The 22,930-nt window shown below is 40.3% G+C and overlaps 1 protein-coding gene across 10 annotated transcripts in view; it reads right to left on the bottom strand.

The window, feature by feature from the left end:
* LOC146556758 (dedicator of cytokinesis protein 9) overlaps window positions 1–22,930 on the bottom strand; it is an 80,012-nt gene that overhangs the window by 24,183 nt on the left and 32,899 nt on the right. For 6 of the 10 annotated variants that reach the window (XM_085250664.1, XM_085250673.1, XM_085250672.1 and 3 more), the window contains exons 2-9: window positions 17,430–17,546; window positions 10,813–10,902; window positions 8,675–8,757; window positions 7,730–7,799; window positions 4,315–4,410; window positions 3,830–3,964; window positions 931–1,105; window positions 275–327 (exon numbers count right to left, since the gene is read on the bottom strand). In XM_085250664.1, the coding sequence (XP_085106790.1) occupies window positions 275–327; window positions 931–1,105; window positions 3,830–3,964; window positions 4,315–4,410; window positions 7,730–7,799; window positions 8,675–8,757; window positions 10,813–10,902; window positions 17,430–17,546 (819 nt within the window). Of the gene's footprint in view, window positions 1–274; window positions 328–930; window positions 1,106–3,829; window positions 3,965–4,314; window positions 4,411–7,729; window positions 7,800–8,674; window positions 8,758–10,812; window positions 10,903–17,429; window positions 17,547–21,024; window positions 21,392–22,930 lie in introns of those variants that run through there. The other 4 variants (XM_085250665.1, XM_085250667.1, XM_085250669.1 and 1 more) reach the window with 4 other exon arrangements.

Raw genomic sequence — 22,930 nt, 5'->3', positions numbered from 1 at the left:
TGGATATTGCTGACTGTATGCATTCTGTATATATTCTGGGCAAAACGCGCTCTTAAAGGAAAAATCATATTAGATATAATCCTGAGAAGGCCAATAGGAGGGAGGGGTCCAGTGATTCAAATGAATCACTGGGAAATTGGCTGTGTCACCCTCAACATTTAAATCTAAATTTAAGACGCATGTTTGTAGCAAGGATGGTTCCTTCTGTGCCTTCTTGCTCCTTCAGTGAGGACAGGAGATTGCATGCACATCCAACAGAGAAAGTAGGACCTACCTGAAAGCTGTCCATACTGCCAGAGGAGCTGTCTGACTTTCCAAGATCATCATCTGTCAGAAAATACAAGAAACAATGGGTGTGGGGAAAATATGTAAACCTTAAGAAAAACCACCTAGGGTTGTAAAACCTCTTTAATCACTCACTGACACGTGAAAGTTCGGTAAACAGTAATTCAGCTGTGCAGGAATCACCCGGGACTGAGATGGGGATACTGCAGGTCTCAGTGGCATATTTAGAAGAAAGCTTCCAGATCTTTTCAAGCGCAATAGCGCTTTTATTCTTTCCCCTCTCTCATGCACAGGATGATTAATACAAGCAGAGGAATTAGAAAGATTAGCGGAGTGTTTTATGCAGAGGCATTCAGCCTCTCTGCTTCACGGCTAAGCCTCCTGTGAGACAGGAGGTGAGTATTAAAAGCCTGGGTGGTCTGGTATCACATCTCCACATACTACATGCACACGGCCAGGGAAAAAAAAGTGAGATTAAGTGAGAAGGTCGCCCTTATTAATAACTGACTAAGCATGAAAATTCTCTTCATTAATCTGCACAATTTCACAAAACCTTTTCCCAGAATAAGGAAGCTATCTCGACAGGAATACCAACAAATAAAGACTCCCTTTCATGTGGAAGAATCCAGACAAACGCACACATACCATCGTGAATGTCTCCATTTCTCTTCTCCTGCATGGCGATTTCAAAGCTACTGTGCAAGATCTTATTGAGCGTGTTGATCCATTCCTCCATCTCCGCCTCGCTGTCTGCAGCCAGCAGGTAGGTGCTCTTATCCTGCATCTTAAGCTCGAAAGCAAACCTTCGAACCTTGTTGTTCTGCAGAGACGGCATGGTGGGGGATAAAAAGGAAGGAAAGAGTTGTAGACAGTGCAGATAAAAACTTATTGAACATTGCAAAACAAGCGTTCAATCATTAGTTATTATTAATCTCTGGCTCTCTTCCACAGTGTGTTTTGTGTCCTGCCTTCCTCGCCTCACCCCCATCTGTCGTAGCAGATGGCTCCCCCTCTTTGAGCCTCACTCTGCTGGAGGTATCTTCCTGTTAAATGGGAGTTTTTCCCTCCCACTGTCACCGAATGCTTGCTCATGAGGGGTCATTTGATTGTTGGGGTTTTCTCTGTATTATGATAGAGTCTCTACCATGTAACATAAACCACCTTGAGACTACTGTTGCGACTTTGAGCTATATAAATAAAAATGTATTAAACTGAATTTAAATTATAACGATAGAAAAATAAAAGACCTGTTATTACTGAATAGATTGGATCAGTGGAATCTCATACAGACAGACTGAGTTTAATTTTTCACTTTTAAACATCAAACATCCAGTAGTGAACATAGTGAACATGGCAGAAGGGATGTTTCACCCCCCTCTCTGAAGAGAACACGGCCCCATGAGGCAGTAGTTGCTCTTATTCCACCATCACCCTCACTTCATTGTAATCTACGGTTAAAACCTTCAAAAATAAAGACCTGGTATATATTTGAATATTGAGTCCAAGTTTGGTAAACATGTAAGCATCGAAACTCAAATTTAATTTAAATGCTGCAGTGAGCAAATGGAAGGAACGTGAGTTATGGAGGGACGAAGCATTTACATCTGGATAACAAAGCCCTTCTGCCAGTGATGACCTCAAAACAGCCACGAAGGCTGATGCCACTGCCTCATTTGGGCTTTCGTGTTATTCTATTAAAGCCCATTCAGAACCAATGAGGGCTGACTGAGCTGCAGTTTGTCTATGACTCAGTGACTCTGAGGTCTGATGCTTATTAGGGTACTTTAATAAACGACTCCAGAAGAATTTGTTTTAGAGAAATAGAGGAGCCATTTTATTATTGTCAACAGTCACTGGATTGTGTTATGGTGGTTATCTCTGCAGCTTTCCTGCAATGTAGTGGGAGTGACTGGGAGGGAGAGACAATATCTGCAGACTAGCTGAGTAAACACAGAGAGGGGTGTTTGGGACAGAAATAAAACCAGAGTCCTGATAAAGAGACTTAACCAGTGTCATCACCTGAGGTCGGAGACTCAACTCAGGGAAACTGACTCGACGGTCCTTAAAATGATTCTGTATCCTTACTTTAAAGAGTAAGAAAGAAGAGAGCAGAAAGGAAAACTTTTGGAAAACTGAGTTATAGAACACTTAACATTTTTTAGCTGTTTGTTATTACAAAGAGAGTGCTGGTCAGTTGATATATGACAAATGCAGTGTGTGTTTGACTGTATGTTGGCGTCTTTACAAAGTGGAGGACCAGCTTGAGGCTCAGCTTGAAGCCTCTTTAGCATCTCTAAGCTGCAGCGTTAAAAACAACTGCAGTTATACTCATGGAGCAACTTCATCTGGGCCAGCTTAAATCATTAAACAAGGAAAAGCAGTTTAGCTTTAATATTCATTAAAGTGGACCTATTGTAGTCATTATTTCTGGTCATACTTGGCCTTGAAGCCCCTCAGTTCATCCAATGTGTGGGGAAAAAAAACACCCTTTTAGCTCCTCTCTAAGTCTCCACTCACCTAAGCCAGTTTTCTTCTGATTGGCTAACACTCGCGAACAGAAGACCGCAAAATAACCGCAGTACTTAAATCACTCCCGTAAGACGCATAAGGAAAAAGGATCAAATTAAATGTTCTTTATCACTGATTTATAATCTGGTCCCATTATATCTCAGCTCTTGAGACCAGTTTGGAGTAGTCCACATCAACAACACTGAGTGTGTTGGATTTGTCGCTGAGCTTTTTAGTCACACAATGATTTTTAAAAAATAGCCTCAAATGGTTTTTCTTTTTAATTACTGAGATTCTCTGTTAAAAATGAGCTCAGAAAGCTGGCAGTGAAGCTGCTGGACTGAGCCAGGAGCTGCAATTATATGAGCAGGGGTCTTTGGTTGAAAACTGGGCGACGTGGAGGTTCAGCAAACCCGAGGAATGGCACAGCCGCTATAACCCACACACATCTTGAAGCATTCAAATATCCTGCACACTCCCCTCAGCTTACACTTGAGGTAACCCAGCCAGCTGGGTGCCTCAGAGGTAAAAAAACAGGTTCTTTCCATCTGTTCACGCTGTAGATAGATGATAATGCATCCAGTGAGCGTTGGCCTACATTCAGCTGTTAGCACGTGGCATTGATTGTGAGGCTCGGGGAAAGTGCTTAGAATCGAGACCTCAGCATTCACCTTGTTTCAACAGCTGACAGTCAGCAGAAAAACACGACCTTGGGGTAGAGCGAGCTCAGGTTTCATAGAAGTGGAGAAGAGAAGCTCTCACGGGCTCACTTTTCAGCAGCAGCGCATCACTGTTAGAATAATTTCAGTTCAAATTTTGCCTGTTACAGATAGTGATTCATCCCGAATGCTGAGAAATAAATTTATACAGAAAACAACTGGAAAGAGGAAATCGTTATAATACCGGTTCATTCTGGGGAAACTGCGTTTTCCCCCAGGGGCCACACTACCACATGTGCAGACAGGGATATCCCGTTTGGCAAAGCATGCAGGTCATCTTGGGTCAATGAGGTTTAGCAATCACTGCCTTAATGTACCTGAATCACACCCATACAGGAGTCCAAGAAAATAGTTCCTTTGGGCTCTTTGGAGATCTTCTCATCCTTGTAGAAGTTTAAGTTATAAGAACCATCTCCAAGTTGAGTCAGGTGGAAATATCTCCTCTTGAATGACTGAAAAAGAAGAAAGACAGGAAATAAGAATTATTTGTATTTGCAAAAAGATAACTAAAACAGGTTAAACTGAACAGCGAGTGGTCATATGAAGGGGAAAAAACATGGAATAGTAAAATGAGGAGAACTTTCCAAAATGTGAAATAAACAACAAAGATGGCGTCATGTGCTCATTTGGTTCAAAACATTTTGGGTGCCATGATATAAAACAAAGAAAAGAAACAGACCCCAACATTTGAAAAACTGGAACTAGTAAATGTTAAAAAATTTGCACAAAATCGATTACTTGGGTTGAAAAAAATAAAAATAAATCATACAGTCAATTAATGTGGTCTTTATTGCCACCTTACCCTCATGGTGACACTGATAGCACTGTTCATGTTTCCTTTATACAGCCAGCCCTGTTTAGTGATTCCACCTTTCTGGGAGCCTAAGGAGGCTGTGTCCTGCAGGAGACAAGGACACAAGATCAGACAATTACATAACACCAAAAGGATAATGCATACATCTTAACCAGCCATATAGATTTAAAATCTAGTCGTCTTCATAGCATATGCACAAATGTGCCAATTCAGGAATTAAATCATTTCACTTTTCTTTTTGTGTGTGTGGTTGAAACAAGCTGCAGTAAATAAACATGGAGACAACGTGCTCCAAACACACACACACACATCATGTATACATTTCAAAACAATGTCTGATTTTATCTAAAGAAAAGTTTGTGCGACTTTATTTGGACATTTTTGCGGTGAAGCGGCATACAATAATATGTCACCAATTGCCCCACCCTGCCAAAGCTCTGTCTTGCTGTGCAGAAAGTCTTTGATCTTGTGGTCTGAGATGACACAGATCCCGGCACTATGTAGGACTTTCTCAGTCCAAACAACCAAGGCAGAAGAACATAAAACAAACTATGACTGTTAAACTAAATAAATATATCTCAGCTTTCATAGCAGATCTGTGACACATGGGCCCAGTCATCTCAAACGTTCACGGAGGTTTGTATGAGATCACGCCTTTCACACAAACACCGCTCTCGTGATCTGTAAAAATAAACTAATTAGGGGAATAATGATGAAAGAGGAGATACGGCGGTCAAACTCTATAGTTTGGTCCAGGTTTATATCAGCCTTACATATCATTTGCAGATACACTTTCCAAATTTGAAAGAGTACAATGAGAAGAGTGAATGGGCTTTCAAGATGTTATCATTTGAGTCCGGCTTCTTCTCTCAGCCCAATAAAGCAAAAAGGATTTGCTTTATTGGGCGTTGGCAGGAATTATAATATTTTCAGTGTGGAAGTTTGTGAAGTGAGCTGAAAAGCACCTGGAAAGGTTCAGAGTCCCATTTCCACTAGTCAGTGTCTAGACAACATTTGCAGGTCTGCAGAGAAGCAGAAAAGTCTCTGAGTTTAGGATCTCAGAACTCTCTTTGCCTGAGAAAACTTTGTCAAGGACATGATTAAAAAAAAAAAACCCAACTCAAAAGGCCACACTAAAAATCTACAGTCAGACAAAGTGCAGATAAACCACATTACACAGCTGATAGTGAATGCGGTCTCAATGTACGGTTAGAACAGGCACGAAGATTTCTTTCGGGAAATTTACAGGAAGGCTTTATATCCTTTTCTCTCATCTACACGAGGAAATTCCCCATTTAAAAATATTCTGTAGTGTGGGTCGTGAAGGATGAGCCTTTCTATTGTGTTGAAGTCTTTCCAATCCTCCTTTCCCAGATTTTACTCTCTGGGGACTTGCACTTCTTTCAATCAAAGCTCCTTTTATTTAAAAGGGAAAATACATTGTGCAGCGCTGAGTTCTAGAAATCTTTCTAAAGATCATGTATTATATTTCAGCTCCTATACTCTCTTGCCTATAGGAGGCACAGTTTGACATATTGTGCAACAAGGGCAGGTCAGGATCTTCATCATACATCCTATGAAGCGGTGTGACCTTAACAATTGTATCTGTAACAGCTCCGCATTATCTTTAAGGCTTTGAAGACTCCCAACAAATCTGAGTGTCTGTCAGGTGACTTATGAGCCTCCTTGTTGTGAATTCCTCCCAGTCATTCCAAAGACAACAAGCACTTGTTTAATCTGTACAAGACTGCACACCCACTCTGTCATACATGAATTAGCAGAGGATAAAAAGGTCCAAATGTTGCACTGGAGCCCTTAAATTTCAATGTGAAACAAAATACATGGTGCACGTGCAACGCTGTAATTACTGTTAACTCACCTATTAGACACAAAAATGCCTTTTATCGCCGTACAATAAAAACATGAAAGGCGTAAGTGGGGATAAGTGAAATTTAACAGTGCACAACATTTTTGAGGGTGAGGTTCGTGTCATCAAGAGGAATCAAGAAACTCAACTGTGCGAAAAACTAAAAACTAACATGAACTAACATGAACTCTTATTTACAGGAACAGTTCACACCCAAATTAAACGCTGGGATTTCTCCCCCTCTCTCTGGCACGCAGTGCCATTTATCCATCTAGTTTTTTTCCCCTGTCAGTTGCCAAGTTTCACAAGGAATTGAAGGACTATGTTAAATATAATAGAACTAAATGACAACTAAACTCAGCTTTTTCAAAATCACGATCCAGTTAATCAAAAAGTCCACAAACTTTGTTAAAAGTTCCTGAGCTATTTTATCTCTTTTTATTGCAACCTTGTTACTGTGCAGGAGGAAACCTGAATCTATCAACAGACTTTCACTAGTGGCATTACAAACATTAATGGAGCTCTGTTCTGCACATTGACACACTGGATGTAATTTGGTATCAAACACACGTTTTATTTTTTATTTTTTATTTTTTTAAAGGTACCTTGCTAGTACTGGGTTCGATCCTCTGTTACCTTCAGAGTTGCCTTAATTCTTCATGGGATAGATTCAATAATGTTCCCTGAGAACTAGTCCATGTTTACATGATAGCATCACATAGTTACTGGATGCACATCCATGATGCTCTGTTGGATTGTGATCGTTTGACTGCGGAGGCCGTTTGAATACAGTCAACTCGTTGTCATCTTCAAGAAACTAGTTTGAGAAGATTTGAGCTTTGTGTCATGCTGGAAGCGGCCATCAGAACATGGATACTACGTGTTCTATGTGGCAAAATGGATCCATGCTTTCATGTTTCAAATTCTGATCCCACCTTCCAAACGTTGCAGCAGAAACTGAGACCACTCTCCTGTGACCCACAGAATTTCTGCACACTGAATATTTTCTTTTTTCTGACCATTCTCTTAAAAATCCCAGCATATCAGCATTTTCTGAAATATTCAGACCCGCCCGTCTGGTACCAAAAACTATGCCACCTTCAAACTCACTTAAGTCACCTTTCTGCTCTTATTCCAAAGCTTGGATTAAACTTCAATAAGTCATTTGGAGCATCTTTACATTCCTAAATGGTCATGTGATGTCATACGATTGGCTGAATAGATATCTGCATTAATGAGCAATTGAACAGGTGTATCTAATAAAGTGGCTAAAACTCCTCATAACAATGTTTGTGCATTATTTATGAATAAAAGAAAAAAACATCCATTCATAAATGTTTCTAAGTTTTAAGTGCTGTTTTGGTCTTTTGATGGTTAAATAAGCACAATCAGGGAGAGGTCAAATATACACATTTGATTTTTTCACTTTGAAAGTGTCCCTAAGTTACAGTACGTGAAACTTTAGGCACCCTAGAAACTAAAAATAAGCAATGGGTGTTTCTTCACACCGTCCATATCTTCTGACAAAGAACTCACCTCATCTTTGTCGACATCTTCATCCACTTCAAATACATGGACAGCCAATTTATCAGGCCTGGACACTTTACTGGAAAAACCCAAATACAGTGTAAGTATAATAGCTCAAGGGGAGATATGTCAAGTGAATCTATTCATCACAACAACAAAAGCCTGCAGGTTTTTCATACACACACAGAGCACTATAGACAGCTTACGATGGCTCTTTCATGGCTTTGCTAATCTATCCAGCATGTGTGACTGAAGCGGTTTGGTGAGATCATTCAAATTTTTTTCTTCCCTATTTTTTATAATAAGTCATTTTACATTTTGAGGCTTTCTCAAGAGGAGCACAAACGACTTTTCGGCTCCTCGTGGAAACACAACGCACACACAGCTTGCTGGAAAATGAGCAGGTGCCAAAAGGTGAGAATCACCATCTAAAAATACTGTTAATTTTTTAAACTGGCGACCGACGTCACGATGCATTGTTTCAACTTCCCCAGAGTCAGTAAAGTGACAGAACATTTGGCAGCAGTTGTACCAACAAGGTCACTGTCAGCTCATTTTCTAACACGCTGGTTATAAAATAAGGATTCTTTACGGGAGAAGCTGGAGGTGATGACACAATCTCTAAACAATGAGGGTGGTTTCCACACTGGTTGCGTTCAGAAATTGCTCAATGCACTAGGAAAAGGAAACAGTCTTTTAAATGTGTGCAACAGTTATTTGTATGCTGTGTTTCCTTCTAATTAAGTCACGCAAGTTGTCAGACACAGAAAACTGAATAGGCGACAGCTTGCGTGTGTGATCGGGCTAAAACAAACAAAACTGTGTGACTGCAGGATTTAGCTTTAAACCAGCTGTATAGCATAGCAGTTCTTCTTAACCCCTCATAACAATGTGACGGCACCTCTATAACCACACTGTAGTGCTGAGTCGAGGATTTTTTAACTATAGACTTACTTTGGAAGCTGTCGGAAGTCCCCTGAATAGTCCTCATACTTGTAGTTGACCACATGCCAGTCTGACTTGTAGGTCTTAATGCACTGAGGAGACAACAGAAATTAATTACAGACCACTGTAGCACTGCATTGACACAGTGAGGTAGCAATTCAGGGCTATGTGAAGGCTGGAACTGGGTGTCATTCAGTCCCCTCTAAATGTGTTTCCATTTTCTCATCTCAACATGCTACATGAAGCTAATATACCACTAGGATCATCACTTTGATAAAGCTGAAGAAACTGTCGAACCATCTGATGAGAATTTGAGGCTTAGGATGTGAGTCCGTTTAGTCTGAATTGCTGGTGAGATGGTTAACAGATTTAGAAAGCCCTGCTCTTACTTAGTTCAGTGCTGCACGATTTCAGTAGCTTAGTGACAAATAGATGCTTCACAAAGATGTTTGACAGTGTCTTCTTTTCAAAAAGTCTTTCATAAGTTCCAGTAGACAACTCACTAACATACACATTAGGACAATATTTAATATTTTCAACCATTAAAGCTTCTCCTTGAGATAAAAAAGGAGGAGTGTATGCACGGTGACTCTGCCACAATCCAACGTCCACCAACACAAATTGGGAGTGTTTCGCTGTCCTCCTTTCCTTGGATAGAAAACATCTGTTCATTGTTAGAGTCAGTCACAAGTGCAGCTCCCTGGTATCTGTTCTACAGAAACTCACGCCATTTACAAGAACTGCTCCTGCAGGGAGATGAAATGCAACCTGATCAGGAGGCGAATCGGAAACGGAGAGGCTCTCGCTGGGCTAATCTCCACAGCTGTCCTGGTGATGTCACACAGCGCTTAACCAGGTGTCAGTATCTTGACTTCAGACAAGGCGCTCTAAATGCTGACCTTTGACCTGGAGGGAGAACTGTCGGTTTTCAGCTGGTGTGTGGCTTAAAAAGCTCTGCTAGAGCTGGATGATTATGATTCATCGTTTTAATCAGCAGCAACTGTGAGTTACTGATAAGTATATTTTTAATTAATCCTGCACTACATCAATAAAATGTCACATCTGGTGAACTTCCTGTGATTTTATTTGCTTTTTGCCCTTTTGGACTTTCAAGATGCCACAGCTGACCAAAACCAGGCTGAACCACTCAACAGCAAGACATGATCAAGGCTCAGCACTGACAGTAATAACTAATGACAGGGAACAAACAGAAGCTTGATAAATTATCAAATTAGTCGAACTTAATTTCAGTGTATTGTACCATAAATAGATTTTACTGAGAAAAAAGGGCACAAATAGTCCCGATGCTTCCAATGATGATCTATAACGAGGCTCCTTGATGACTTCCTGATGCGCTATGACTTGCAACATTCATAACTGCTAATATTAGGTAATATATTTGGTAATGAGCCAAATTAGCATTACTGTAGCATAGCTCTGTGGTTTATGACTGATATAATTGACCAAGTTCTTACTAGCCTGAAGCGCTGAAGCCGTTTTCAAACGTCTATCATGAAAAAGATACATATACAATCATATTAAGTGTACTTACTTACTTTGTGCACAATAGAAACATTTGTTTTGCAAATGAACTTCGGTGTGCTTTACATGTCTTTTGGACCATTACTGTCAACAGGTATGAAAGCAGTCTCTCTCAATATAATATACTAGCATATATCCATGGTACAGTACTGTTTTTACTCTGTTTGTTAATGGTTGAAAAGCTTCATAATCTGTTATCATAATATGTGAGACATAATTCAAGTTTTGTGGATATAAACGGGTCATTTTAGTCTTTTTTCAGGTGGTTGCTAGGTAACATAATGATGTCATCATGTCTGATATAAATAAGAGCCTTCAGGGGCCTGAGATGTCCTTGTGTGCCAATTTTGGTTGCTCAACCTTTGATTGTGTAAGAGTTTGGATGGAAACAGAAAGAGATTTCATGCATTATCATGTAAGATGATTTAATTGGCTCTACTTGGTCTTAGAGTCTATTCCACTATTAAATGTTGTCAGTGGTTCAGTTTTTTGGGATTATTACCCCCAATTATTTCCAATATTTGGATTCAATTATTTCACTGTGTCTTCCTGCAGGCTCTCTGTGAGTGAAAGTCCTTCAAAAAATATCTTAAAAATCAGCCCACCTCTTGGACGAACAGACTCTGGGCCTCCCTCTCTGCATTTTCAGGCACTGTGGGGTACAGGGTTCTCCCTTGCCTCCTCAAAGTTGAAATCTGCGAAAACAAAGCAAATGTTGAAATCGTCAGAAGAAATGTAACTGTGGGATTACAGCAGACCACAAAGGATGACCAAAACTGAAACTGATAAAAAGTGTGCTTTCACTTGAAATGGTCTTGTGAAATGACCACAGGTTATCTGGGGTTCAAAGCGTGCAAGTAAGTCAGAGACACAGTGGGATGCCTGCCCACGTCATCTGACTTTTAGGCCTACTGATGGATGTGTTTAAGTCTTTCGCTAATGACTAACAGGTTGACTCTGCAGACAGGCAACACAGTAGCAAAAATAATCAAGACCCTGTAGTGTAATTAAAGTAAAAAGCCTTTTAATTTTATTTAAGCAAGACCAACACAGCCGCTTTTATCGATCACTAAGGATGCAAATTCTAGTGCTCGACAAACATCAGCATGCCAAAACGCTCAAAACGACAGCGCCAACAGGTTGATTAATGTGACTTTCATGTCACTAGATCCTTGGCAGAGATGTAAAAATTATTTTAATAACCTGTGGAGATGTAATAAAGTAGTCAATCGACTATTGTGCGTAACAACTATGTAACTTTACATTAATTCACACTGATTAGAAAAAGCATTCTTTTTGTTTTTGCTCTTGCAAAGCATCGGTGGAGTTAATCCACAAAAGCTCATTCTGAGCCAGGAAAAAACCCTGCTTTAGAGCAAGCAGTGTTGGATATGACTGAGGTTTCCAAAAATGAGTTTCCCAGTTGTTATAAGAATCTGAAGCTGGAGTCCTGGGTATACAGTATTCACATTGGTTTACTGTATGATTTCTGTTCATCTGGACGTAGCGTCGTCCGCTACGTCCAGATGAACAGAATCAACTTCTGGAGATTTACTTTCCTGGATGATTGAGAATGCGTCAAGATACTGTATGCTTTCTTTTTAGTAGCTTTATGGCCTTCAAAGAATATGCACCTCAAAGATCTGAAATCAGATTCACCTGATTTCATTAAAATGAAGCTACACAATGTGATAATAAGTCAAATGTGGTGTTTCGCAGTTACGGGATAAAAGAAGTTGTTTCACAAAAGCTTGTTTTTCTAGATATCTGGAATGACCCCAAGACAAATACTAAAACTGCTGTCTTTGCCTCCCCTGTTGCCCTCTATAAACTTGCATGTGGTGTTAGATCCAGTCCTTACTGTGTTAATGTCAATAAATTCCCCAGCTCTTAATTGTGAACCTTAAGTCTCCCTTTTCCTGTCTGCTACCCATGTTTCCTGCAGGGGAGATAATGATCTTTGCACTGAAAGCAGCAGAAATAAACAGGCATGGACGCCAGAGGCAACCAGGAAGTGGGCAAAAAGAAGCATTTAATTGGACTACAAGTTGCCACAGAGAATTATCAGATCCTCTGGTTTAAAATTCCCCAAATTGTTATGGGAGATGGACAAGTTCAATAAGACCCCATCAATATTTTATCTAAACTATCAATCTTCTTTATCCAAGCTGAGCTGGAGACAAGAACTTGACCACTTCCCAACAGCTCCGACAGACTGAAAAACAAGCAAAGCAGTGCTTTGAGCTTGTGCAAATATGTGCTTGCCTTCATGTACGCCAGGTAAAATATTTACTTAGCAAGCTGATGAACTGTACTTAACTAACACTCACTAGTAGTAAATACTAAATTATGCCAATGCTGACAGTTATGTCATTAGTTATGCAAATATTTGGTATAGACTGTGTATAATGATTGATGGACAGCAAGTCTGAAAAGTGACACCAGTCCAGTAAAGCCTTAAACCTGAATCTTTTCTAATGGCCAGTGGTAGCCAAACCTCCTTGTTGCTCAGTTTACTTGGATTTTATACCGGCCCATTGGAAAGAAGACCCTACCTCTCACTGGACTTTCATTCTGTTTAAAGTCCCCTTCAATACAACATGATGTTCATTAGATACATTTAGGAACAAATGCAACCTGTAGCTAAATTCCTCCACAGAAATGAGGAATTTGGCTGCAAATTCCTCCACTCAGGATACTGTTCATTCTGCGGAATGGTTGACAGAGAATATCATATCGAACACTGGTGTTACCATAACCTTAGGTACACGGCAAAGTAAAGAAACAAGAACAATGCTCTGATCTGCAGATTTCACAGTGAAGGGGGGCCTTAGACAAAGTGCATATATCAAATTGAGGAGAAAGGAAGACTCCTATTCTGCTAACCTTGGACAAATTTCTCCAGGAACCTCACACAGAGAGACCAACCCAACCCTCCCTCCACTTTGCCAGCAGTATCTTGATCAAAAGCAGATGGAGCTGATATAAACATCGCCTACCAGAAGAACAGCTCATGACTTTTGATGAGCCAGAGGGAATAAGATAAGGTAGAGACTTGATAGAGGTTTCCAATACCGGGAAACAGACAAAAATTGTATTTATACAAAAATAACTCAGAGATAGAGGAGGTCTTTCTGCCTCGACTCATGACCTGTAGAAGTGTCTTTACGCAGACTGAGATTTCTACATAACACTCACTGGTCATACACTGACACAACTCCCCCAAAACACTGAAAGCTGATTACAACCTTGCCTGAACAAGAGTCTGAACAGGCAGAAACAGATGTTAAGATCAGTCACTGAGCCTCCCGTGTTTTTTTTTTTTTTTTTTTAACCCCCCCTCAGTCAGAATCACCTGTCAGCCCCTGACAACGTACTGTTTGTGTGTGAAGCTGGCGTGTTATGCTCATAGCAGCAGGCTAAACGTGGATATGCATGAGAAGTCAGAGTCAAGGCTGTCCTGCCGTCACCAAGCACCCAGCTGCCAGGCCTTACAAACCGTAACAACCGCTTCTCTATCCAGAGTCAATTCCAAAGTTAGAAACACCAAGCAGACCTGGTGCTTTCATTTATATTCTAATCATTAAAACTGTGGCTATACACACCAGTGACAAGGAATTATTTAAAGGTTATTTAAAGGTTTAAAGGTCCCCATTAACATCCAAACAGCAACTTTGGCAGGTTTGTGGGAAGACTGATCTCACATGCGAAGATCAACCCATGTAACTTAAATCAAGTTCTGTTTGAGCATTTGAAAAAACGGATTATTTCTAAAAGTGTTCATGTATGGTTGCAATGATTCTCCAAATCCACAGGTTGGGTCATAACTAAATCTTTAGCCAATGACTTTTAACTATTTTAATAGTGATTAGTAAGAAGTTTATGACAGCATGATGACGTAACCATGACTGGATCATCACCTAAAAATAAAAATTTGTTATTCTGATGTATTTCCAGTTCACTCTTCATTTAAGCAATCATGTTAAGCAGGGCATTCATTACATCACACAAAACACTATGAAGCCATCACTAAAATACCATTAATCATCCTGTATTTGCAATCTTGCTTAAAAAAAAGAAATACATCAAAACAAAACATGCTATTCATAAAGACTCAAGTTAAAATGTATTTCACCACAAAGCTCAGTAAAGAAACCTTTAAGATCCCTGCAGTTGGCAATTACACATCATTTACAGAGAATGCATCCTTGCTTTGACAAAAAATACATTAAAAATAAAAATAATTCTGAGCATGTATTGGTGTTAAAAAGCCGTACTCATTATGCTAATGACTTGAAATGTCACAGTCATTTGGGGCATTTTGCACCAACATCTGAAGGAAGAAAGAGCCATTAAAGGCTGAAGGGATTTATAGATGCACTAAAAACTGACTATGGGAGGCTTATGTTTCACAGTGAAGGTGGCAAAGAGCTGGGCATCAAACATTTTGCCCTCAAATTTTGTGATTTCGCCCATGTCTTATGTAAGGACTCATGATTCGATTAAGATTTGGTGGAGCAGAGAAAATCTCCATCCAACTGTCAGGAAACTCCTAAGTGACCAGGAGTTCAGCACTCACACTTGGTACACAGTATACCTACTACATCTCTGCCCATTAGCTTTTATTTATTATGGATATTATGAATTAACATGTTGCCTAGCAACCATCTACTAGACGTTTACAGACTGAGTGTCATGAGTCGGTCCGTTTCATGCAACACGTGGACAGCAATGCAGGCGAATAGTCACGCTCACATTCACAGCCAAATGCTAACACATTTCTTCCACTAATATGTCACTAGCTTGGAAAGATTTCACTGTGATTTGAAGCACAAAGTTCACCAAAGTAAACAGTGGTTGAATGGACACTGGAATGTCTGGACAACAAACCCTGTCGAATTAACAACACTTAACCCAACTGAACGTGGATATTAAAAGGAATCCAAACAAAGAAAAGTGGACAAATCTAAAACTCTACAGTGTTCAGAGCTAGCCATCAGCAGCCTCTGTATCAGCAAAGGACAAAAGCAGTTACAAGGAAAAGTACGGAGACAAGTGAAAAAGAAAAAAAGGGATGATGTCCTCTTATCTGCTAAACAAACAAACAAACAAACAAAAAAGCAAGGTACCGGCCAATTAAACTGCAATCCTAGTATCTCGAGCTAAAATGGGCCATTTTTACCATTTATGCACTAATAACAACTTAGAAAAGTGTTGTATAATTTTCATTACATTACTACCTAATTCATATCCACATTCAATTCAATTTAAACAGCACCAAATCACAGCAACAGTTACCTCAAGGTGCTTTATATCGTAAGGTAGACCCAACAGTAATGCATACATAGAAACACCCAACAATCGTATGACCCCCAATGAGCAAGCACTTTGGCGACAGTAGGAAGGAAGAACTCTCTTTTAACAGGAAGAAACCTCCGGCCGAACCAGGCTCAGGGAGGGGCGGCCCTCTGCCCCCTTTTCCCAGTCAGTCACAAGACAACCTGGGACTGAGATACAACAACAACAACAACAAACTTTATTTATATAGCACATTTAAAAACCAGTGGTGTACCAAAGTGCTTAACATGCTAGAGGGTAAGATGAAGTAACAGGAAAGGATGAGGGTTATGGCAAGGTACCAAAACGTGCTAACAGGTTGAATGGCATTAAAACACACGAAGGCAAAAGAATTGCATATAAAAGCATAAAAGAAGGATAAGTGTAGAGGATAAAACAGTCAAAAAATAAATAAATAAATAAATAAATAAAACTGAAATTGAACAAAACTGAGTTTATACCACTGATGTGTCCCTGCACAACAATCCCAGTTAGTTTATTGTGTGGCCCGTTATCTGGCAACCACCTAACAACAGGCTAAAATGACATTTACAGTGAAGAAGACCCACAAAAATGCCCCAGTTTTTATACTCTTAAAGGGATTGGACAATGGATGGTATAATTCTTATATTTACTCATATAAACAAGAACTACCATATTTTTCTTTACTTTTCTCAGTGTGATTAACTATATCAGTTTGCCAACAGCATGAACAGACCCAGTAATACTGTAGCATAGGTGTGTACTGGTATCAGAAACACATGAAATGTTTCTGATACCAGCATGTATCAGAAACATGTATCAGCACGTTTGTCTTTTATTCTCACTGCATCAATTCGGTGGTATAGTGTTGATAATAAAGGACCAACTCCACTAGCATAAAATTAGAGCCAATTCCTGATGTAATGCCAAAACATTCCAAAATTTTCCAGGTGAAACTTGTACTTTGCAGTTCCCGTTACAGGAGAGGATGTTGACACAAATAGATTTCTGACTGTAACTCTTTGGATCAGAGCAATCTGAATGACCCGTACATCCTGAGGAATACACATACCATTTACAACTCCAATAAATAATAACTGTATTCTTCAACCAATGTGGGAATTCAGACAAAAGATGTTAAAGTCATTAGACAAACCCAAAAAAAGACTTCCCTTACTGGAATGGTGTTATATTAAAGGCCCAGACTCTATAAAGCTTTGACAGCAATGTGAGACAAAGTGGTAGGGTTAGATCTGAGGATATACTAACATCCTTCAAAGAAGTCTCATTTCCTGAAGTACCAGCTCTGGGCCAGATCTCCATTTTAGATTTTCCAGCTGCAGCGTGGAAAGTGTGAGGGACGCACATCCTGCACGGTGTGGCTGGAGATAACACTTACTCTGTCACAACATGGGACACAGAATGAGCCAATTAAACAGATGGCCCCTGACCCATCTCTTGCTGCAGCAGAGGAGGATATAAACAAAAGGAAAGCCTTTGTCAGTGGCTACACCCATCATCACAATGGCCGCGCCTGGGCCAAAGGAAAAACCACTTCAAACAAACACAAAAAAGAAAACACGCAAGTGGACGAGTAAATATTAATATTGTATAGATACCAGTAAATGTAACGAGCTCGTGTGTTTAGCAGCAATACACAGGAGGACAGTTTAACTCCTGTCTGCCTGACTTTGCACCAGAAGTGTATAGCAACAACGGAAACCAGAGCACTAAAGATGCACACCACCATTTGCTGTGGAACATTTTTCCATAGCTTCATAGCTGCTTCCCAGCAATTTAACCCCAGAGCCACATTTACTACAGCAAGACTCACCATCTATACTTCTGCAAACATAGATGGCGAGTCTGCTGAAAAATGTGCATGAAAAGTTTAGACACTCACCTCAAAGTCCTCAAGGGGGAACTGCAGCATGTCTCTGAGGACATCGCTAAGGATCTGCGTCTTCCTCTGCACCAGCACATTTTCATAATCGAGCGGCTCGATCACCTTTGGTTTTACCTACAAAACACATAAACACACAGTTGGGGATTAAACTACAAAACTAAAGCAAGTAACATGAAGGCACAGAAGAAGCTATCTGTGACGTTATTGGATGGATTCAGAAGAGAGATCAAGGAAACGAGTAACAATATGCAAACAATCAGGCATAATAAGATTACTGTTGGCATGCCAACCCCTCAGCATTGGAGAGTAAAAACCCATTAGCTCCTTTCAGTTTTCAGACCTTCAATACTTTCTCATCAACTAAATGAAACTTGACGACAGGCATAAATTGGTTTCAAAGGACATATCAATTTATTATTGCGTTTGTAGAGATCAGATATAGGAGCAAACTTCTGAATAAAAACTGCCCATTTTTAGCACAGAATATTTAAAAAAAAAAGATGTGCATTCGGTGCGAGCAAAGAAAAGACTTTCAAACAAAGGCAGTTTGGTGTGTGGTTAACCTATGTGATGATGCTTACACTTACATAGTGGGGGATCTTGATGAATAAGCAACAAAATAAAAAACAAAGCTGGTAAACCATAACTAACAGGAATGCACTTTAAATAAGCATGTGCAGGAGAAGAGATCACAGTCAACAGACTTGGATTTATCCAGCCGTGTGACAGGGCACAATAGGACATGTTTTCTGTTAGATGCACAGTGACAAGTCAATCAGGGCTCCATCTGCCCAGAGAAAGTGCATCTGCTTCACGGATAAGGAGGGTCTCAATGAGCTCAACTCTTTACGATGGCACACATCATACTACACTCCATCTGGACAACATACAGGACATTGTAATTTTTGTCTACGACATAAAGCAATGAAGGCAAGCTGTCAACGCTTTTATCTGTTGGGATGGGAGGATAAATCCAACAACGAGCAAAGTGAAAAACAAGCAGTGACAGATCAGCAGACTTCAGGGCTGAGCGACAGCACTGCTCACTCATTCCTCCCACATCTGGGACTGATAATGTTAGCATGATCTCAGATGGGGGAGTCATGCATGTAGACCTGCCTGAATCTATGCTGCTATGTAGTAACCTTTGTTAGTAACAGAGTAGAGCGAGGACAGAGGGGGCAGGACCTTGTATCAGTTTCAAGGACAGGGAGGGAATAGGAGAGCAGAGATGGTGCCACCATGTCTGTCAGCTGAAGCAGGTTGTGACATACCAGACAACTTCTTCTCCACGTTTTATTTAAACACAAATATACAATTATCTGCAGTTGAACTTTAATAAACTGTGCTCCCCTTAGAACAGAAAAAAATTGATGGATGGAGAGATTTCTAGATGTAAGCCAGGAAAGAATTTATGGAAAGATAAGATAAATACGTGTATGTCTTACTTAATTCGACGCCTAAAATCTCCATATCTCCACAAACAATCTGAGAGCCTCTAGAAGATGAAGTCTTAGGAATGTCAGGCAAACACACCTATACTATCATTATTAAGCAATGACCTGGGGGAAAAAAAAACCCAAAACACAATGAATCAGGTTTGACTAAAGCAAACACCTGCAATGGATACTCTGGAGCAGAGGGGCCATTCTACTTTATAGGCAACAAATGGCCTGATCTGATCTTACATGAGTAAAATCAATATACAATAAGCTATTTAATAGCAAAACAAACTAAAATTTCCCCTTTTTTAAGTGAAAATGGAACATAAGCACATTCTGACAGTGTTTATATATGATGAGCAATCTTAGAAAACAAATGATGAGCAGGCAAGAGACGTAAATCCAGTTTTAACAGTGTGATCATGGTAAAAAAGAAAAAAAGAAGTATAACCTCTTTCAAGTCTGAGGTTTTACCACGTCACCATGTTAGTCTTTGTTTTTGGTTTTTGCTAAATACAGCCAAACCTTGTGACAAACTAAAGATACCCTTAGTGCTTCAACATGAAATAACAAGGTCAGTAGCAGCCAGGTGCTGCTGCTCAAATGCACTCCATTGTCAGCAAGTGAGAGCACCTCTATAAAAGCAGACGTTTGGGCAGTTTGCTGATTTGAAGCATTTCGATGTGTTAACACAAGGAAAAAAATCAAGGTGTTCCAGTCAAAGTCCAGACCTCAAGCCAAATAAAATGCTGGCTGTACCTTAAGCAAGCTGTGCGAAAACAAATACCTGTAGACCACAATGTATTGAAGCAATGCTGTGGAGAAATATTTTTCAATTTCCATGTGCCACTCCTATCACAGTGATGTCATCAACACACCAGGACTGTTTGTCAGGGAAGTTCTGCCATAAGTTTGAGACTTTTGGAATGGAGGGTTTAAGCTAGTACAGAAAAAGTGAACAAGTGAGCAATCTGAGGCTGAAAGATGCCAAAAACAAACCAAATATATACTAGAAATAACCTAATGAAGCCTCTGCTGTATGGTCAAAACCAAGCTAGTAAAGATGTGGTAGTAACTACATTTAAATAAAGTATGTGCTGAAAGATTTGACCCCGTTTTAGTGATGGTGCCCCTTTTCTCACCAGTAATGGATATCTGAACCCACTCAAGTGCTGCTGATTCCCTCCAAACTCCTCTGCGTGCCTCCACATTGCTTTGTCAGTGACCCAAAGTGGTCAACCACACAGTGCACTCAGCACTGAGCGCAAAAGCTCTGTCATTCTCTCAACCCACAGTGCTGACCAGAGTCGATACATAGCCCCAAATTTACACTTATTGTCAAATTAGTCCTTTAAGAAGGTATTTGAAATCACCTGTTGAACAAATGCCTTCAAGACTAACGGTAACGTTTCACTGTCAATCAGAAAATACTGAAGCTCCAGTTATATTTCTTGGTTGTCTACACACCCAAGCAGAAACGTGCAGACTGTATATTCAACAGCTGTAAACTCAAGTCAGCAAACAGGCGAGCCAACCCTGTAAGAACAGAAAGCAGACGCCCATGAAGCCATCCCTTCCACTCCCTCTCTACAGCAATTGGGCAGCTGTTTATCTGCATCTCCCACTCCTCCACATCACTGCACCCTCACACAGCCTGAAACAATGGTGCTGCGTAGTGCCTCTCAATCTAGTCACTGACTGTTTGGTTGACTCTGCAGAGGGCCTGACCACTGGACACCTTCGTTAAAGGGCAGGAAATGATCACTGTCGCGGTCGCTGACTTTTGCGCCAAATAAAACATTTTACGAGCCAAAGCAATCTTTGAGAATAAAGTCGAGGGACCTGCGATGTATTCGCCCAGGTAGTAAAGTGCTAATAAAGTTCAACCTTCCCCCGTGCTGGTGCTAACACTGCAAATTTGAAATGTGAGCTGGCAGCACTGTTTCTATGAAAGGAGGCGAGAGAGTGAACCAGCACAAACGCTCACATGACACCTGCTTTTGGCACTTTATGGCTGAGGTTAACCTTTACACGACTTACTTTCTCAAGGATCAGAGCAAATTTGACACGTCAGTACTGATTTTCTTTTTTCTTTTTAAATGTAAACCAAAAAGTCTCACATCTCTATGTGAATTACTTGAATGACTTACCACCACCTGTGGCACTGGATCTACCTCAGGCTCAGCTGCAACCAACCTCTTGTACTGCTGTGGACTCTCAATGACCAGCTCCTTTTTTGGAGTTTTACTAGCCCTTCCTTGCATTGTCAACACTTGTGGTAAGATATTTCCAAGACAGATCCCAAAGAGAAGTTGCAAGCCAGCATATCAGGTAGAGAAAAATCTTTGCACTGGAAAAAGTTTGTATATCTCCCTTTTCAGTCCCTAGCTCACTCCAAGCTACGGCTGCTCTGACTGAAAGCAGTGGACTCACACCCAGGCTGAAGAGATGGCCCCTCCTACACTCAGCTGTGCAGCCTGGGGGAGTTAAACACCCTCTCACCCACACACACATACAATGAAGCTATATGACCCCACACTATCCACCTGCACAGCAACAAAGGGTTAAGAAAAGAAAAGATACACATTCCTCAAGAATTACAGTGTGGTCAGGCACAATCCACGCCTTATGTGGGACAGCTGAAATAAGAGCTGGGTTCAAATTCATCAAAAGCCCAGAGTGAGTGACACAACAATGAGGCACTTTAGTGGCACATTAATAATAAGCCTGATCAAGTTTTCTTTTCAAAGGTTAAAGATGAGTTTCCAGGCTGAACCCAAACCCTAAAGATTGTAGCAGGACTCCAGAAGCAACATTTACAAATCTTTGCCACCTTTTTGAAGACGTAAGACTGAGCAGGACATGAATCAGCTGTATCAGCCAATATGACAGAGTTATTAGTCACTTAAATGTTCTTTTTTTTTTTTTTTTTTTTGCCCTCCTGCTTCCAGTACATGACTACAGCCGAGACAGTAGCTGTAATCACAGATGACAGATTAGGTCCAGCTTCTGTCTCCCTGCTTGTTGATGCAACTGCTTAAGGGGGATTCCAGCATGAAGCAGCCCCTCTCAACCCACCCAGGAGTGGGCTCCACCTACAGATTCCTCTGGTGGGCCACCGCAGGAGTGGATGTTATGGTTTCACGCCTGCGCCTCAGTTTAAAGAGAAAGAGAGAGAGCAGCTGCTTCCTTCAAAGGGTTACATGGGACACACTTGTGTAGGTAATTCGATCTAAATCAATAACAGGATATTAAACAGGCAAGTTTATTGCTATAACTTATCCTTATGAAATTAAAGCTGATTGCACCCTGCCCATTTAAGGCATAGTGCATTCAGCTTTCCACAGGTAGCTGAAATGATGGCTGGTGAAAATGGGTGAAGAGGTGTTAATATTTTTTTCATATTAACACAAACTGAGAGAATTTATTAAGAACGAATAAATAAAAATCAATCAATTAAATATTTTAAGCAAAAATAGTGGTATAAGCCTAAACACTGCTGAAATGCCATTTTTCTATTGCCTAAAAAAGGCCTTATTTATTTACAGTGAATATCTTAAAGTTCTGAACTTTAGGAAGACAAAAGGCATGGAGATGTTATGGGGATTTCCTTCAGGGCTTTCTAACTACACTTGGGCAATTCTTGCTTGTCACGTGTCCGAGAATAGTATGGTGCAGTATAAGTATATAACTGCTGGGTAAAAGTTTCCCTTTACTTTGACCTTAGCCCTAACTAACCATTACCTAAACAACCCGAGGGTAGCTCTCTGGTAATACTGAAAGAAAGAAAAAAGACACCAGATGACTGGTGTCTTTGTGCTGCATATTGATTGAATGTTTGGCCAGAATAATGAGAGTTGACAGAGAAGCTCTTTATGCAGGACCTGATATGAGCTTCACTTTAACATATATCCTGATTCCTATACAAAGTAAATATTGTGCATATAGGTGGAAGGTACTTTCCAGAAAACTTGCATTAGGAACTTCCCCATTGAGCTGCATGTTTAACTGAGTCTTTACCAAAAGCAGAGAATCAGTTGAGATGCTCTCTAGAGT

This window comes from Mchenga conophoros, linkage group LG16, assembly GCF_057382185.1.
Source record: "Mchenga conophoros isolate Kocher_MC1m ecotype Shallow Benthic linkage group LG16, M_conophoros_male_GT1.1, whole genome shotgun sequence".
Lineage (NCBI taxonomy): Eukaryota > Metazoa > Chordata > Actinopteri > Cichliformes > Cichlidae > Mchenga > Mchenga conophoros.
The sequence above is the reverse complement of the archived record's forward strand: the minus strand, read 5'-3'. Positions and strand labels throughout refer to the sequence as shown.